General features: G+C 53.7%; 1 protein-coding gene across 1 annotated transcript in view; it reads left to right on the top strand.

The window, feature by feature from the left end:
- Positions 1 to 737: 737 nt before the first annotated feature.
- Positions 738 to 18207, top strand: part of MEGF9 (multiple EGF like domains 9) — a 53026-nt gene continuing 35556 nt past the window's right edge. The window contains exon 1 of the mRNA XM_086625445.1: positions 738 to 1044. Within this exon, the coding sequence (XP_086481571.1) occupies positions 738 to 1044 (307 nt within the window). The remainder of the gene's footprint in view (positions 1045 to 18207) is intronic.

Below are 18207 nucleotides of genomic sequence, written 5' to 3'. Positions count from 1 at the left end.
AGACCCGTGCTGGAGCATGGAGGGAGCCTTGCTCCAGCAGGGATGGACCCCATTGACACCCGCTTTGTGTCCTGCTGCGCATCCCGGCGCCTCCCTCATTATTTTGCAAAACTGGGGGGGGGGGAAAGGGAGGCGGATTTAATTTTTTAAACAAAAATATTAAAAATAAAAATTATAAAAATTTATGCTCAAAATTATAGAAAATACGTATACACATAAAAAAGGAAGGCGTGTGACCGTCCGTCCCCGCTCCCCGCGAGCTGGCGGGGCGCGCTGGGGGGGTCGGGGGCGATGCCCCCCCCGCCGCCGCCGCTGCCCCCTCCGCTGCCCCCGCCGCCACAATGCCGCACTGCCCAGCGCCCGGCGGGCGGGGCCGCCCCCCGCCCCGCTCCGCCCCGCCCCTCCGCCCGCCCCCGGCGGCCGCTGATTGGCTGTGCCGCGCACAAAGAGTTACAAAGTTGCCGTCAGGTGGGGCGGGCGCGCCGCTGATTGGTGGCGGCGGGCGCGGGGCGGGGCGGGGCGGGCGCGGCGCTGTCAGCCGAGCCGGGGCGCGGCGCGGCGGGAGCCGCTTGCGGGGCGCTCGGAGCGGCAGCGGCGCGGCATGGCCGGCTGAGGCGGGCGGGAGCCGCCGCCGCCCGGCCCCGCTCCCCGGAGCCGCTCCCCGGCCCCTCTCGGTGGGTGAAGGAGCGCCTGGGTGAATGAATGAATGAATGAATGGCGGAGCGCCGCGCCGCAGCATGAGGCGCCGGCCGAGGACCGTGCCCGGGCTCGCCCTGCTTTGCCTCGCCGCCCTCCTGGCCGCCGCCGTCGGGCTGCCCTCCAGCACCGCGCCGCCCCCCGAGCCCGGCAGCGGCAGCGGCGGCCCCGCTGAGGGCAGCCCCGGCACCGCGCCGCCGGCTCGGCCCCGCGGCACCGTCGCGCCCGCTCGGGGCAGCGCGTCGCCGCCGCCGCCCCCGGAGGAGGAGGAGGAGGAGGCGGCGGTAGCAGCGGAGGAGGAAGAAGAGGAGGAGGGGGAGGCGGCGGCCGCCAGCAGTGGCCCCACAGGTGAGCGGCCCACGCGTGTCCGTGGCGGGGGCGGGCGGGCGTCGGCAGCGGGGCCACCGGCTGTGGCGGGGAGCGGGACGGGGCCGCCCCCTCCCTCCCTCCGGCGGGCGGACAAAGGCGCTGCCGGCGGTGGCTTCGCAGGGGGCGGTGGGGAACGGGGTGGCGGCTCCCCGGGCCCCATCCGGCTGGAGGGACCCCCGGGAGCGTCTCCCGCCCCGGCCCCTCGTGCCCGTTGTGGGGCTGGGGCTCGGTGGGGGCCAGCGATCCCCCGCAGGGCTCGGGTGTGGGGCTGGGTGGGCAGTGTGGGGCTGCCGAGGGTGCCCCGACCCCAGGCTGGGGCCTGGTGGGGCAGGTGCACCGAGCCTGTGCCGTGCTGGTGGTGTTACTGTTGGTTTTGGGGAGCAGCGGGGTGGGTGCTGGCCCTGGCACCCCAAAGCATCCTTCACGCCAGCCATCCCTGCACGCACCGTTCTCCCCACGGAGGAGCTGAAGACATGTCCTTCCGTCACCGCTGCATCAGGGCAGTGTCCACACCGTTGGACACGGACCTCGAGCATTGCCAGGTGGTACCTTGGAGGCAGAGCTGGAAGCATTAGGGCTTCCCTGGCATCTCGCCTCCACGTGCCGGCAGCAGAATGGGCTTAATGATAACTTAGTGTTGCTGGAGCCCATGTTCTTACCTGTCTGTGAAGGTGCTTTTGCAGCTCGGAGGGTGTTGGGAAGAGCCTGCACCAGTGCAGTACCTCGGGGGTGTGCGAGGGGAGAAAAGAGCTGCAGGCTTCTTCTATTCTGGGAAAAACGCGTCTCAGTGCAGCCCGCTCAAGGCCTGATCCTGTCGCAGCTGGGGGCTCGTGCGGAGCTGAGGAAAGCTTTATGGCGATGGGAATAAATGGAATTATCATTGAAGAGAATGAGGAGGGAAGAGGGGAAGGGCAGGCTGTGCTTTCGGCTGGAGCTCTCACTGGGTGTAGCGCTGAGCGACGGTGCTGGGAGATGGAAACACTGATGGCTTTCGAAGCTGAGACTCCAGTTTACTTATAGATTAAATAGACAAAACTCTGCTGGAGTCCGAGGATGGAGCTTTGTCCGCATATTTTACTGGAGAACTTACTCTACATTTCCAAAGCATTATGTTCAGACACGTGCAAATTCTATAGGACTGATTCTTTCCTTTTTTTTCTATTTGTTCTTCCTCCTTGCCTGAAAGATGTTGGATTTTAAGTGTGTTGAGCTTCCTCTGATGTGAAAGGGATATATTCTGCTGTTCTGGTAGCGTTAGCAGTCTGAACAAGTGGATTAATCAACCTGTTTTCTTTGGCTAGAAGTATAATCAGCTGAAGATCTGGAGTCTCTTGTTTTCAGACTTTAATTCCTTTTTTTTTTCCATTGAGGTTTCTGTCTTTACTTTCTCCGGAAGAGACAGAATGGCTTCAGATTAGGAATTGCTGATAAAGATAGGAGGGGTTGAGTTTTCTTAAAGCAAAAGCAATTTTCTCTATCATGCCGTGATCAGACCTCGTCAGCTCAGTGACTCGCCTGGCGCTGGCGGAGCAGAGTGACCCTCTGGGTGCCGAACAGGGGATGCGTGTACCTGCCCCGAGTCGTGTCGAATATTTCCCTGTCTAACCTTGTGGGTTGTGTTTGTTTCTGTCAGTGTCAGAAAGCACCTCCTCTCTGATCTTGGACTCCAATGGTTTTATCGAGAGCATCCCTCTCCCATGGGCCAAGTGGCAAGTGTCTTGCGAGGGTATGGCAAGGTTGGGGCGACTGGTTCAGCTATGGCTTTGGGATGCTCTCGGGTGTCCATGTATGATGCTCATGTAACATCCTTTTATGTTTGCTGTGACAGGAGGTGTCAGGGGTGCCTGTTGGGAGGTTTTGTGTCCAGCACCAGTGCGGCTGTGGACACGCTGTGGGCAGCCCTCGCCTCTGTGCTTCAGATCTCTGGCTTGTGAAATGGGAGCACTGGTGACAATAGCTCTTCCCCACCATCCCTGGGTATGCTGAGTTTTTACAGTGGAGGCCAGCATCACCCTTTGAAGTTTTAAAGTGCTAATTATTAATAACTACAGCGGCTTGATCTCAAAATTGCTCTCTGATGCCTCTGTGCTGCGGTGGTGGCCAGGGTGGGAAGGCATGGGTGGATTACAGCTTCTCCAAGAGGCTAATTTGTTGTTTGTTAGCGTGGCAGGGTGACATTGACCCTGGCCGATGGGGAATTGCAGGCGTGCTTGTGGGTCTGGTGGGTTTTAGGGTGCGTAGGGGAGGAAGAGGTGGCAGTGGGAGGAGGCGCTGGGCTCGGCAGCATCCCCCGATGCGATGTGGGAGCTTGTGGAGGTGGTATGGCTGGGGGGTACGGTCGTGGTTTGCGTGGGAGCTGGGCTCCCTGGGTTTATGTGGGGCTTTTCCATGCTGACCCTATCTGCTGAGTGCACAGCAGTTTGCTCCCAAGGGGTGTTAAGCACTGAAGGCACAGTGAAGCCATTGGGCACCACATTTTTAGCTGAAACCCTCCTTTTTATTTAATTCAAGCATGTTTTCAACATTACTTTTTCAATTCAATAGGGAATTAATGCATTATGTGCTTTATTGCATGAAACAAATGGGCATTTTCTCATGCACATTATTAAAAAGACTTCTTTTAATGCTGATGGCCTTATTACTGGTAAGAAGTTGGTGTGAGAGTCCCCACATTCAGTGTTGGTTCAGCACTACCAACATTTAAACTCTGACTTCAATGCATTTTTCTCATTCTGATTTAAGTAGTACTTCAGCTACCGCCGAGCTGCCTGCCAGCTCCACTCTCAGTCTGTTCCCTTTCCCGGTTCCACAATGTTTATTTTTCTTTCCAAGCCTGTGATCATGTTAAAATCCCGGATTTTGTTTTTAAGAGAAGTAAATTGCTAATCCTTGTGTTTGTGGAGACAAGCTTAGAAGTATCCCCTGCCTTATCACCAAAGCTCTAACACCCGCCACGGAGGCTCTGCCTCTTCCTTTTGTTCAACATAGTCTCGTTTGAAAGCAGAAGCTGGAGCTTTGCTGGGGAAACTGGTCTGGGGACGGCTGCGGTTCGGATGGATGCTCAGGGCTGGAGCAGAGATGTGGCTGCTGTGGCCAGCATAGTCCTGGTTGAACTTTCCCTGCCTAAAGAACAAAACTGCTCTATTCCACTCGTTTCTGCAGGGGGCTGTTGAGCAATATGGGTCTCTCGGAAGGACATTGTGTTCTGACTTTTTTCCAGCCCCGTGCACACAGATGGGAGGGCTGAAAAGCCCAAACCTCCTTGCACAGCCCCGCTGTCCCCATGCTGTGGCTGGGTCAGCAGAAGAGCTGCACCCAAACTCTGGGTATAGGCGTCTTTAGATGGTACTAAGTGCTTCAGATCCCAAAAGGCATTGCCTGCTCTCCTCCCCGTGGTTTCTCTAGTGTTCCACCTGGCTTCCTGGGTCACCAGGTCCCAGACGTGGCCCTGAGTCTGGCTCCTCACCTCGGCACCAAGGAACAACGAGCAATTGCTGCTGCTGCAACCGCGGGGCAGGAAGCGCAGGTGGCCCGTCGGCTCGGAGCAGTTAACCACGGGCAGGCGGCCCGCGCTGCTACGGAAATGGGCGAGAGCTGAGTCAGGGTGTGCGGTGATGTTTGACGGGTCTCCAGCCTCCGGCACGGGGCCGTCTCTGCTCGCAGCCCGGGTGGAGGAGGTGCAGCCAGAGCCCCGCTACGCGTGGTGGCTGCGGCTCTGGGTGGGATTAGCTGGTGGGTTTAGCTTGGAAAGAGGAGCCTGGCAAATCCCCTGGGGCAAGGAGGGGTGGCCTGACTAATTGGCTGGGCTTTGGCAGGGGGGCAGCGGGATGAGGAACGGACCCAGTCATGAACGCTGGCTTCATTTCTTCATCCTCCAGCTGGAGAGGTGGAGGGTTTTGCTTTTGCACAGGGTGTGTGGAGAGAGGTCTGTGCACCCCGTGTGTGCAAGAGGCACCAGGTGAATGTTAGATCTAAGGAAGAAATTCTTCCCTCTGAGGGTGGTGAGACACTGGAACAGGTTGCCCAGAGAAGCTGTGGCTGCCCCATCCCTGGAAGTGTTCAAGGCCAGGTTGGATGAGGCTTTGAGCAGCCTGGTGTAGTGGAGGGTGTCCCTGCCCATGGCAGGGGATTGGAACTAAGTGATCTGTAAGGTCCCTTCCCAACCCAAACCTGGTATGTTCTGTCACATACCAGGGATGTCCCTACAGCACCAGCAGTATGTTGTAGGGGAAGGAGTTAGGTTCAAGCCCTGGAGCCATCACTGCCCAGACCCTGCCATACTAGGGCTGTGCTCCTCAAGGGGTTGGGAGCTCTCAAATCCTGGTGAGACAAAACCAGCCACATTGCTGAAGGCAGTTTTGGGATGTCTTGCCAGTGCTGGTCCTTTTTACGGCTCTGGATGATTCCTCTTCTTCCCTCTTCCTGTCCAACCATTAGCCCTTCGGTAGAGGTCTTCCCACCTGGGTTTGCCCTGTGACAGGTTTTTCCCTGTGCTCAGCGTGACACAGGACTCTGAGATGCTTGTCAATGTTTAATGCCCAAGCAGGTTGGGTTTCCATGGCTGAGGCTGAGCAGTAGGTGAGACTGAATGTTTGTGATGGACTTTTGCAGCCTTAAAAATCTCCATCTCTTTAGGTGCAAGCACAGGCTTCAGCGCTGGGTTTGCACCCAAACACCTGCCTGAATGCCCCTGCTGTGCCCTGACCCGGTGGGGGGAGCTGGGGGGTGCGCTGGGGCTGCCCTCCTGCTCCTTGCTTGGGAAGGCAGCTTAAGCTTCCCTCGTTTGAGGGCTTGGGATTGTGCTCAATGTGGTTGCTGAGATAACTTGCTTTCAAGATGTCAGTGGGATTTAATTTTTTTTTTTTTAAAGAAATGGAAATTAAGTTACAGATGTGAAAGCTGAGAATAAGGGATATGGTCAAGTTACTTGGGATCAGTACAGGAGCAGCCAGGGTGAAGAAAGCTTTTTTTCAATCAAGTAATAAATTGTGAGCTTGCATCTTTGCGGCTTTTGCATCTTTGAGCTTAAAATAAAGGGATGTTGCCCACAGTAGAAAATGTCACTTCTTTGCCTTCTTCCCTGCTTCCACACTCCTGTCTGAGTCATTCTTGAATCAGATGCATCCAACTGTCCTGACTCAACATTTTGAGATTCTTGGGCTTGGTGATGCTCATAAAAATCAGGATATTTCTGGGAGGACCTGCAGGCATCCGAGGTCTCGTTTGTCAGCTTCCTGCTGGGGGAGCAGTGCTGGGATTTTGCTTTTTTTAATTCTAAACGGTAGCTTAGTCAGAGACATCACTGAGCTGCCTCTTGGAAAAGACCACACATAAAATACGACGGCTACTGTGTGGTGTGTTGAAGTTATTTATCTGGCTGCTCTTGGTAAGAGAATCATCAAATGGTTTGGGTTGGAAGAGACCTTTAAAGGTCATCTAGTCCAACTCCCCTGCAATGAGCAAGGACATCTTCTACTAGACCGGGTTGCTCAAAGCCTCATCCACCTGACCTTGAACACTTGCAGGGATGGGACATCTACCACCTCTCTGGGCAACCTGTTCCAGTGCTTCACCACCCTCACTGTAAAAAATTTCTTCTGTAGATCTCATCTAAATCTCCCCTCTTTCAGTATAAAGCCATTGCCCCATGTCCTATCACTCCATGCCCTTGTCAAAAGCCCCTCTCCAGCTTTCTTGTAGACCTTTTAGGTACTGGAAGCCTTCTCTTCTCCAGGCTGAACAACCCCAACTCTCTCAGCCTGTCTCCATAGCAGAGGTGCTCCAGCCCTTGGATCATCTTTGTGGCCTCCCCTGGACCCGCTCCAACAGCTCCATGTCCTTCTGGTGTTGAGGACCCCAGAGCTGAACGCAGCACTGCAGAGAATCCCCTTCCTCGGCCTGCTGGCCATGCTGCTTTGGATGCAGCTCAGGACACAGTTGGCTTTGTCACCCACACACCAGCCTGCGGGGAGGTCACTGCAGCAAAGTCGCTGAAACACCGAATAAAGCGTTTGCCTGAAGCCGTGCGGTGGGCAGGAGGTGCCCCAGCCCTGTTTGCTGATGCAGGGGCCCTCTGGGCTCTGCCAGGGTGGCTGTGGTCCCCAGGGGCCAGGACAGTTGGGGCAGCACCCAGCGGCTGGGGTCCGGGATGGGGACTCTTGCAACACAGACTGGGGTTTGCGTGGGGTGCGAAGGCTGTGGTTTGCCCAAATAGCTGGGAAACGTGCCGGCGAGCATGGGATGGGTTTCCTGGCTCGTGACTGGTTTTGCCCCTGGAGCATCCCGCCAGGTGCGGGTGGACCCTGCCCCCTCCTGGGGAGGCACCCTGGGCTTGATCCTGCCCGCTGCTGGGCCAGCGGTGCTGGAGGGGAAGGTGTCCCTGCCACCAAGGAGCGATGGTGCTGGGCTGGCAGCAGAGCTCGTCTCCAAGGTGTAACCTCAGGAGGTGAATAACTGTGTCCCAGAGGGGACTGTGGTCCTTGGAGGAGGCCGCAGCATCTTGGGGTCTACCCAGATGGGTGGTAGCGATGGTGGGCATCAAGCTTGTCCCCCAGTCTGTCCCCACCCACCGCGTGCAGGTGAGCAGCGTGAGGACAGGGACATCCAGGACTTCCCACATCCCGTGGCTGTGGGCAGAGAAGCACAGAACAAGCCGTTCCCGAGGAACTGAGGCCCCGGATGCGAGTCTGCTGAAGTCAGGGGAAAGATTTCAGAGTTTTGGTGGTGTTTTTTTTTTGACAAGAGCCCGTGGCCTCTAAATACACCAGGCTGAGCCATTGTGCTGCTGCTAATGTTTGCAGAGCTCGTGCCAGCTGACTGTCAGGAAGTGCCGCTGCAGATCCGAGATGCTCAACGGTGCTTCCAAGAAGCAGCTGAGATCTTAGCAGCGGCGTGATGCATCTGCTGTCGTTAGAAATAAAGTCATGCCTGTGCTGGGTGCTGAAGGCAGGGATTTCTCTTGCAGCCATCTGGCTGGAAGGGAAGGCTCCTTCTGCTCTGCCTCTGACTAGCGCTTAACTTTATTATTATTTTTTTTTGTTGTTGTTTTACTTTAAGGAGCTGGGTTGCTGTGCAGCACCTTGACTGCACCCAAGGCTTCACTGAGCTCTTCAATGAGGTTGCACCAAGGGCTGGGGCTTGCTACAGAGGTCCTGGAACCCCCCCAGGCTTTGCTGCCCTGGCTCGTGCTGCAGGTCTGAGCTCAACAGGGCTGCGGTGTGCAGCGAGGCATCGCGTGGTGCGGACAGGGAGCCGGGGGAGCAGAGTCTGGCACTTTATAATTGGTTGTGGATATTAATATGTTTTATGAGCTAAAGGCTAGATTGCAATCTAGCCATCTGCCCTGCCTTGGGGGGTCGTGTGTCTCCACCACCCCAGGAGAACAGAAACTGGTTGCAATTTAGTCTCATTAAACTGGCCGAAAACCAGGATTTCTGGTTCACAGGAAATTATTTGCTTTTTTTTAATTTGACTTTTGGGTTGGGTCAGACTGAAATGAAATGGTTGTTGTTGCTTTGCTTCGAGGGTCCTGTGCCTTGAGACTGCCCCGTAAAATTGATGTCCTTGTTGTGCTTGGGGCGAAATCCATCCCCAGTGTGGAGCTGGGGGCTGCTGGGTCCCTGCCAGGGAAAAACAATCCCAAAATCCCAGCAGGGCTTGTCTGGAAGGGTCTTTTATTGGATTAAAGCTTGTCAATCTGGAAGCATTTTCAACAAAACCTTCTGGTCTTGGAATAATTGAGTCTCATTTGTTTGGACAGAACTTTTTTCCCCCCTAATTCAATGGGAAACGTCCCGACGGCGCTGGTCCCAGCTCCTTCGCAGCCGCTGATCCCAGAGAAGTGGTGACTTTATCTCTTGTGCTGGGGTCACTCGCTTCCCCCCATGACTCCTCTCCATGCTCCTGCGCAGCCAGGGGTGCTGGAAAAGTGGTCCAGCTTCTCCTACGGCTGAGCAGCTCCGGGGCCCCTGGGCTGTCACCCCGTGTTTTTCACCAGCTCTTTCGAAAGGCGCAGAACACGGGAGGGGAACGCGCCGTTCACGTGGTTTTCTGGATCGCGCCTGCGAAGAATAGACCCTCCAAACACGCCGCCGGAGCCATCGGCCGGGGATGGTTTGAGCTGCCTGAAGCGGCTCTTTTGTTGGAGGCTGAATTCCTCCTCTGGCTGATGCTGGCCCGGATCTTCCCATGCAAAATTCCTATCGCCCTTCGTCACACGAACTGCTGCGGGGTCGTGATGCCGGACAGGCATTGTACTCGCGATAGCTCTGCTCAACCCCCTTTAAGACTCTTCCCCCCACCCCCCCCCCCCGACCTCCTGGAAAATGTTTTTGCGGTCTCCTGCTTCATACACACACGGGTCCTATTTTGATAAATAAGGAGCCTCCTTGGAGACACAGGAGCTAAAGCGAAGCCTTAGTTTGGTCTTGTGCTGCTGAAAGTAGGATTTTTTTTTTTTTGTTCCTCTGAACACCTGCTGTATGAATTAAAATTTGCCTTGTAAATGTAACTGATTCAGAGTCTGAGCATGAAAGATGGGTGTTTGCTTTTCTCCTGGAAAAGGAAAAAAGCAAAACCTCGAAGGTTTTCCTCTCGAGGCAGCTCAGCCTGAAACCAGAGAGGAGCCCACGTCGCTCTTTTCACCATTTTTAATTCAGTTGCCCCCTGTCCTTAGAAATAAGCCACCAGAAGCATGACGAAGCAAGCAGCTCGGCTATTTATAGCTCGTGCTGCTCCACACGCCTGTTTTAAAAATCAGCTGGTGAAATGGCTCTGCAGCCGTTCAGCGAGGGGCGTAATGACCCGGCGGTTTACGTGCCTGGATGGATGGATGGATGTGTAGACAGAGGCTGTTGGTGCTGAGCCCTCACCCCGAGCAGGCAGGATGGTTTCTGCAGCTGGGCTGTTTCTCACTGGTGAAGGGGAGCCCCACCAGCTGCCCTGCCACTGGGGAAGGGGCTCCAGTTTGGTTTGCACCCCTGGGGCTCCCCCCTGCTCCAGCCATCCCCAACATGGGTCTGGTGTCACTGGGGATGCTCCTGCTGGGGTTGGTCCACCTCCCCCCTGCACCTCGGCTTTTTGGGTTGGTTATCACTAGACAAGATATACATTGATATTCCCCAAGCTTTTTATTTTTTACTTTAAATATTTTTGAAGCTGCATTAATCCTTTATTTCTATTTTCTTTTCCTTTGTGGCATCACCTCTGTATAATTAAGAGGCTGCCAGTAACCCTTACCCGTTTAACTGGTCGTGCCACTTCTCAGATGAATCTGCTTTATTCCTGCCAAATTATACTGCTGCAGATTTCAGGCAGCTTTACTCTATTTTGACTGACTGGTTGACTATATTAACTGATAGTGCTGCTTGGGCTGCTTTGATCCTGTATTATTTATGGAAATGATGGCATATAACTCTGGGTAGCTGATTAATGCTGCCTGTATTTTTAATGTGCTAGTTCTACTATTTGATCTGTGCTAAATGATTGTTCTCTGATGTGTTCCTGGCTTCATATCGGTGCCTTATGAAAAGGATATTGAAATGGACTGATTGTTTTGTTGCTTTTTTCCCCCCAGTGGTCTCATTTTGTGCTGGTTTTTAAGCTTTCACAGGTCGTTTTCCCAAGCATGGCTCTGCTCTTCTCACATGGAATGTTTACACTTTATTGCTATTAATTTGAGTGTTTCATTGGTGGCATTACTCTAAATTCATTGCTGGGTGTGCAGTTGTTGGAAGTTTCGGGGAAATATGAGGTGGAAAAAGAGTCATTTAGGTGATGCTTGATCCTTCCTCGTGTGCGATTGCCGAATCCCAGCTTGTCCATGACTCAGGTCCCGTGACGTCTGAATGACAAAGAAACCTCTCTAAATTGGAGGGGGTATAATTAATATTTTCTGTGGCCCGTCACAGGATGGCTGGGACTGGCTGGTATTAAGAAAATGACTTTAATTGCCAGGGAGGTATGTGCTTGACCCGCAGCTTCCTCCTCCGTGGTGGGAGATGTGGTCATGGTTGGGGAGGGACTGGTGGGTGAAGATGGTGTTTTATCCTGGGAAATACCCATCGCATCCCATGGCGCGCACGGCACGCGCAGGGCTCCTGGCGCTGCCGTTGGGGATGGAGCCTGATGTCCTTCATCCTTCCCCATCACTAGACGTGGCCAGTGGGGTGGAAACCAGGAGGTTGTTCCAGGAGGACCATCTGTGAGCTGGAGGATCAGCATTTCCCTTCCCTGGGGGCAAAACAGAGGGAAGGAAGTTGATTTTTTTTTTAATTTATTTTTTTCCTCCCCTTGCCTTTTCTAACACCTGCTTATTTTCGTGGTGCAGGCAAGGGTTGTCTCCTAACCTCTGCCTGCGCCCAGCGCGTGGTCAGACACACCTTCTCCCTGGGCACACCGTGCTCCAGCACTAACAGGTTTTTGAGGACACTTTCATGAGCTGCTCTATAAAGGAGCAGAGCGATGCTGGTTGAAAACCTTGAAATGAAGGCTTTTTCCCTTCTCTGAAGGAGCTTTTTGTCAAAATCAGCAAAATATGTATCTTCCTGTGAAAGATCCCTTTTCCTTTAATGGATTTTGTATTGAAAACAGTTTAAAGTTGACATTTTGTTCCTTCCCTCCGATTTTTTTTTTCAAAGCTCCTTGTTCTGTGAAAAAACTTCAATAATTCCGTTTTTCCGTCTTCTGTTTCAAAGAAGGTGTATATAAATACACATATACATTAAATAGATATATTTTTTTATATAGTTTTTTCCATTGGCTCTAACTCTTGCCTTTTGTCACTGGGAACAAAGCAAACATTATACACAGTTTTCTGATGTTCTCCTCCTGCCCCAAAATAGAGATGCTGCAATGCGCCAGTTATTTGGGGGGAAAACGGGGAGCGATGCGCCGCATCGGGCGCTAAAGAAACAGGCAGGATTTTGGGATATGGCTCCTAGAAACTGTGTTGCTTCTCTGAAGCACGTCTCGATTGCAGACGCGTGAGTCATGGGGCAGAGGCACCCACACCTTCGCGGTGCTGTTGGGTGAGGAGAGAGCTGCCTGGCACAACGCCCGCAGCTGGCACAGCCTGCGGAGCGGGGTTCTGTCCCTGCACCCCTTCCTACCCCAAACCGCAGCCCGAGGGGTGCAGGGAGCTGTGCTGGGATGCAATTAGGAGCCCGGGATATCCAGAGAAGGTGGAGAATCCCTTCCAAGTTGTTTATCAAAACAAAGGGTTATTTGAACCGAAGCGGAGCGCGTCGACCTGTCGGCTCTTGCCTGGGCTGGGCGGTTGCTCGCTCTGTGCCAAGGCAGGAGACGTCTTTGCCGGAGCCTCCCCAGCTGGAAAGAGCAGCCCTTTGTGCTCTGCCATCGCCAGTTGGGTTTTTTTCCCGGTCCCGGCACTTGAGAAAGGATTTGGGGGGATTTGCCATATTTTTTAAGCGCCTCGGGTGACTTGGACACGAGCGTGGCCACCCCATCTCCTAGCACCCCCCTCCCTGCCATCAGCCGCGTTGTGCTAAGATCTGTCGTGTGGGGTTTTCCAGCGATACCCCTGATTCCTGGGCAGGGCTGGGGATCCTCCCCGTTGGGATCGGGGACAGCCGGAGGGCTGCCTGGCATCGCCGCGTCCTGCACCGCGGCCCCAGCTGGCACCGGCAGCAGATGGGGAGGTGGAGCCGGGCTGCTCGGCCGGGCTTCAGGCTACGATAAAGCGAAGTTGACGTCGAAAACTAAATACCTGTTATCGGAGAAAAGCAAACAGAACCTCCACCTGCCTCCAGCCTTTCTCCCTTCAAGGGCAGGCTGCACGCCTGGCATGTAGCTCCCTGTAAAAGATGTTTTATTATTAACGTGCTTGCTTTGGCTTGGCTGGGTTGTTGAGAAATCCAAGCTTGACTCCAGATAATGAATGACAAACATTTGTCTGGACTTAACTATTTTATCCTGAGCGTTTTATTATTTTTATTTTTTTTTTTCCTCCTGGAAGTTTACAGTACGTTGTTGACGACGTGCCCTTTGACGTGGATTAGTGCTGACGCCTCACAGTTGGATCTTCCCATCCTTTTCACATCTCGGTTGTTTCTTTTCTAGGGAGGCTTTTGTGCACACCTAATCCATTTAAAATGAAAAATAAACAAGAAACAGACTGATCTCTGAAGGGGCAGTTGGGTACAAGGGAGGTGCCAGCTTCTCTGCAGAAGGTGATGAGTTTTGGGGTGGGATGGAGGGAGTGACGGCCCTGCCGTGCCCAGGACAGGGCCTTTCCTCCCAGCACCCCAGTTTGATGTTGGAGGGTGCCTGGAGCAGTGGCCATCACTGTTTTTTGGTGTACAAACCTCATAAAAGCTTTCCAGTAGGTGCGTGGATGGTGAGTTCAGGCTTGTGGGCTGGGGAATCAATGCTTTCCTCTTTCTGCTCCACCACCCATCGCTTTGTGATCCCTCTTAGGGACCTCCCTTGTGTCCATTATCATGTACGTGCATGAGCTTGGTGGTCCTTCCCTGAGAGCTAATAACGTCCCACTTATATTACCTGGTACCTCAGGTATATATTTAACAGTGCGTGCAACGTTTGCCATATTGAAGTAGAGCCTCTCTGGGCAGTGCCAGGGTCGTGTTGGGTCCCTGCAGCTCCCCTGAATTTGGTGGGATTTTGGATGCCCCTTGGCAGGTGGGGTGTTGCAATGCCAAAATGGTCATTGAAAAGCCCCCAAAAACTGGGAAACGGTCGGGATAGAAATGTCAACAAACTTCTTCTGGTTGACCCGCTGGCTGCAAGGGAAGCTCTGGGTTTCTGAGCATCTCTTTGACTTGTTTTTGCCAACCCAAAACTGAGCGTGCTGCCTTTGCAGCGTAATTCCCCCTCGGTGATGCCGTCCTGGTTACAAGTCACAAGTGGTGCGGTGCTGCCGGTGAGGCTCAGGTCTGATCCTGCAAATCAGCACTTTGGATTGAGCATCTTGGCTCACAGTCGGTCGTAGCTTAATGCCTGAGCTGGGGGTGAGGGGGGAGCGCTGGAACCCTTGTGCCTCCCCGACACGCTTGTAAGGGTTTTGCCTGTTTGAAGAGGATTTGGCTGTTGTGTGGGACAGGGCTGACACCTGTTGTACGCCACGGGATGGCCCGGTGTTTATTGTGAAGGTTTCAGGGAGCTGGCTTAGACGTCAAGTCCCTGTTTATTTGTGGTCGCTGGACTTGTGCTGTTTAATGGAAACATTTTCCGTTTGAAGGTCAACTACGGCTGGAATTAAACACAGCCATACCTCGTGGCTGAGGCAGGGGCTACGGCGTCCGTCGGTGTCGGCAGCAGCGCGATGATTGAGGAGAGAGAAATTAAAAGCTGCCGTGCAGCCTTGATTGGAGTCGTTATTCCGCTGCGGGGCTTAGAGCCCGTGCGGGCAGTGGCAGGGGCGGGCAGCTGCCCTCGGCTGTCCCCATGAGTGGACTCTGTCCCTGCTCCCTGTCCATGGGGGGATCTGTGCTCTCTAAATGTGTCACTGCTGCTGGTGGTGGAGAAAGGTTTGGAGTAGCACCAGGATGTCCCCTGCCTGCTCCTGCTCAGCAGGTCCCTGGCAGATGATATCTGATCTGCTGCCATTCCCAATTTTCAGTGATAAACGACGGCTCTCTCTGTCCACGTGTCTTTTTTTTCCATGACGTGCCCTGGCTCGTATCAGTTCCCTCTTCGAAAGATCAACTTCTCCATGGATTTGCCAACAAATGTCATCTCGTTGCAGTGTCTGCAACCCTGTTTTGCTGGTGCTGCGTGAAAGCAAAAGTGAAACAAGTTCTCAAAGTGGGAAGTAAAGTCACCCAGTGTGAGCTGGAAGTAAACGTGTCACCATATCCCCATGCAAAGTGTAGCAGGGCAGGCACAAGGTTACATTATAAAATAAGGGAATAACACTTAACGGAGCAGGAAACCTCCCTTCCCAGCTAGGAAGGTGTTTTCTTTGCCCTGTCCCAGACGCTCTCCCTGCTCGCAGCACATTGTAACTTACAGCTCCTTGTCTGGCAAGAGTTGGGTGACTCCACATTAGCCCGCAGCGTTATGTCATCACCACCTTGAAACAGGACCCAATGGCAAAACCTGCCTGAAACCAGTTGTGATTACTCATGGCTCATGCTGTCCCTCTCCCCTGCCGGAGTTTCTGCTATGGTAATTCCACTTATTAAGCAAGGAGACAAAACACCCTTATTAAACTTGGAACCGAGCTCGGGAGCAACGAGAGGAGCGGGACTCGCTGGCTTCAGGCTGTCAGAAGGTTTTCGTCTCTTTGGGTCCCCTCTCCCTTCCTCTGCACAGCCTTCAGAGCCAGCCGGAGAGGAAGGGAGGTACTTGGCTGTTTGCATTTAAATATGTTTATTTAGAGCAGGAAAAAAATTAGGGAAGTGTATTGGGAATGAATCCGGTGATGGTGGGGCTTCTCCACTTGATCTCCAAGCTTGGAAATGCAATGCGCTGGGATGGATGGGGTCTTGGCTCAGGCTCTGTAAAGCTTCTTTTTATTAACGCTTTCAGTAAGTGTTTATTAACACCGCGGATAAAAGAAGGCTTTGTTAACGGGTCTGTCTCTTTGCTCCTCTGGCAGAGGAGCTGAATCTTGAAAGGAATTGCCCTGGGTACCTGCTGGAGTTAGAGGAAAGTTTTCATTCCAGATTTTCTCCATAGACTTCAACATAAAATAGCCTAAACCCCTCCAAAGCAAGTCTGCCCTTTCTTCCTCCTTAAAAAAGCAAAAAAAAGTTGTAAGCACACCTCTTGCTGCCTGTGTGCGGAGCTGTGCGTGGTGGCCTCGTGCCCTGGGTCTGCAGGGAGCGTGGCTTCATGCTGAAATGGCTGGGAAGACACGCAGCAGCCCTGCTGCGTTTCTGCAGCTCCTTCTGGGAAGGGTTTAGGGCAGTGCTGGCGTTGTCATTGGCTTTCGTTCGTCTTGCCTGCCCCGGCCGTCCTGCTGTGGGGACGAGGGGGTCTGCTCTGGTGGAAAGGGGGTTCCCCTCTGTCATGGAAGCACCTGCACAGCTGGGGGATTGTCCGGTGACACCGGGGGACACGCATCTGCCTGGTCCCGTGGTGCCCAGGGTGCATAGGAGGAGTGGGTCCTGCCCCAAAGTGGGGCTCAGGCTCTGACCTCGCTTCTGGTCTTGCAGCACCGTGAACCATCTCAGTCCATGTTGTGCTTCTCGTGGATGTCCAAAATGTCCCTTTGAAGGCATCTCACACCGTGGGGAGCGATTAGAGCGGTTTAAAAAGTGCTCCTTTTCCCTCGGAGGGAAGCCTGGGTGTGATACTTGGGCTGTCCCTGAAGGTGAAGGCCTTTTCCAGAGCTCATGCGTGCCCCAGAGCTGGCCGGGTGGCCCTGGCAGCCCTCCGAGGGAGCATCTGCTGCTTCCAGGAGATGCAGAGCATTCTTCTACCTCTCACTGACACCTCACTGCGGGAGGACACAGTTCCCAGCATTTTTGTATTGAATTATGGACTGATTGCATGGCTGCACTGTCGCTGTTAGCATCTGCACCCTTGTGTTCTGTCTTTCCTCCTAGTGAAAGAGCAACTGCTTTAAATGATGGAAAGAAAAAGGATGGCTTCTGACCACATCCATCCTATGTTGGACCAAGCTTTGGTGACTGCCTGGTGTCAGTGGTGAGGGAAAATGACTGCTCCCTCTCCATGTTGATGGAGCACCCGGTTACACCATGGCTACACCTGATGTAAAGTGATTGGGTGATGTCTTTGCAAAATGAGTCTTTTTTTGGTAGCAGTGAGATGAACCGTGTGTATTCGCCACCTCCCCAGGAAGCCTCCCCAGAGGTCCAAGCTCCGCAGCTCGTCCCGCGATGTACCTATGTGGAGGGATGCAGCCTGTCACGGTCCCCAGCACCTCGCCTGCCTTGGACACAGGTTTTGGCCACAGCAGCTCAGGGTGCTGAGGCAGATGTGTTATCACCTGCTGTAGGACTTTTGGACCAAGCGAGAAATGGTTTTACAGCAACCTGATCTTGGCCATTCCCTTTTCTGCTCGAAGGCAGTGTGAGCGCACCCCTGGGGCAGCGGTGGCCCGGGACTGCTAAACCCACCTGCCTGCACCCATGTAGCTCTTGGGGTGGGCAGTTTGGTGGGTGCTCAGCACCTAGTGAGGTCCAGGGTGGTCTGGAAGGAGGAGGCTGGAGGTCGCATCCCTTCTTGCTGAGGCTGGATGTGACACTGAGAGTGTGAGCAGTTAATTGTGGTGACTCAGGAGGAGAAGCTATGCAGCTGCAGGGCTGCCAGCAGGAAAGGTCCGCAGGGGAAAGGGCTCTCCAAGGCCCCATGCCTCCAAGCGATGTGTTTTGGTGTTAAGTAACTTAATTGTGTCAGACAGACGTGCAGGCAGGAGGCAGCTCCTGTCGCTGGCAGGTTGGTTCCTTGCAAGCTGGACCAAGTCCCTGCTCTGCAGCCTCAGCGGCTTCCCGGGGAGCGGAGCCCTGGCAGCGCAGGGAGGGGGGAACGAACCACAACCACCGTGTTTGTGCAAAAAACCTCTTGGATAAAGAGGAGGAGGCAAGCCTTGACTTTGTTTGTGGAGCAAAGGAGTCCTCCTGTGCACATTCTGATGGGTTTGGGGGCAAACCTCCTGGTTTGCCCTTCTTGACTTGCAGTTTATAATTGTCTTAGCGATGGAGGCACAGAGAGCTCAGGTCTCTGGTGATGCCTTCCTTAATGGCTGTGTATTTAAGGTATCTAGTAGCTGTAACCTGCATCTGAGTGGAATTCCTTGCAAGGAAGTTTTTATCTGTAAACTCAAGCAAGGAGAAATCACTTGTATTGTTTGACTTTCCAGCACGCAGATCTCCTGCCAGCAGGATGCTGTCTTAATGCCTCTTGATATTCACTGGGTGATGGGCGATGCTGGCAACACGAAGGGAAATATGATGATAAAGCCAGGCCAGGAGTTGTGTACCAGCCTCAGGGGAGTGGGTGCTTGTGTTGGGATGGTGGGTGCGCAGGGAAAAGGCAGTATCCAGCAGGGACTCACATCTGGCTGCAATGCTGCGGTTGTGTGGAGCTGCCTTGTTTGCAGTGGTAGCTGCTTTGAAAAAAAAAAAAAAAAAAAAATCAAAATAAACAAATGCTCCATCTTCTATGGATCTCTCAGATGGACATCTCATGCCAAAC

This window comes from Tauraco erythrolophus, chromosome 22, assembly GCF_009769465.1.
Source record: "Tauraco erythrolophus isolate bTauEry1 chromosome 22, bTauEry1.pri, whole genome shotgun sequence".
In the NCBI taxonomy this organism is placed as follows: Eukaryota; Metazoa; Chordata; class Aves; order Musophagiformes; family Musophagidae; genus Tauraco; species Tauraco erythrolophus.
Note: the sequence above shows the minus strand (reverse complement) of the source record. Positions and strands in the feature narration are given on the sequence as shown.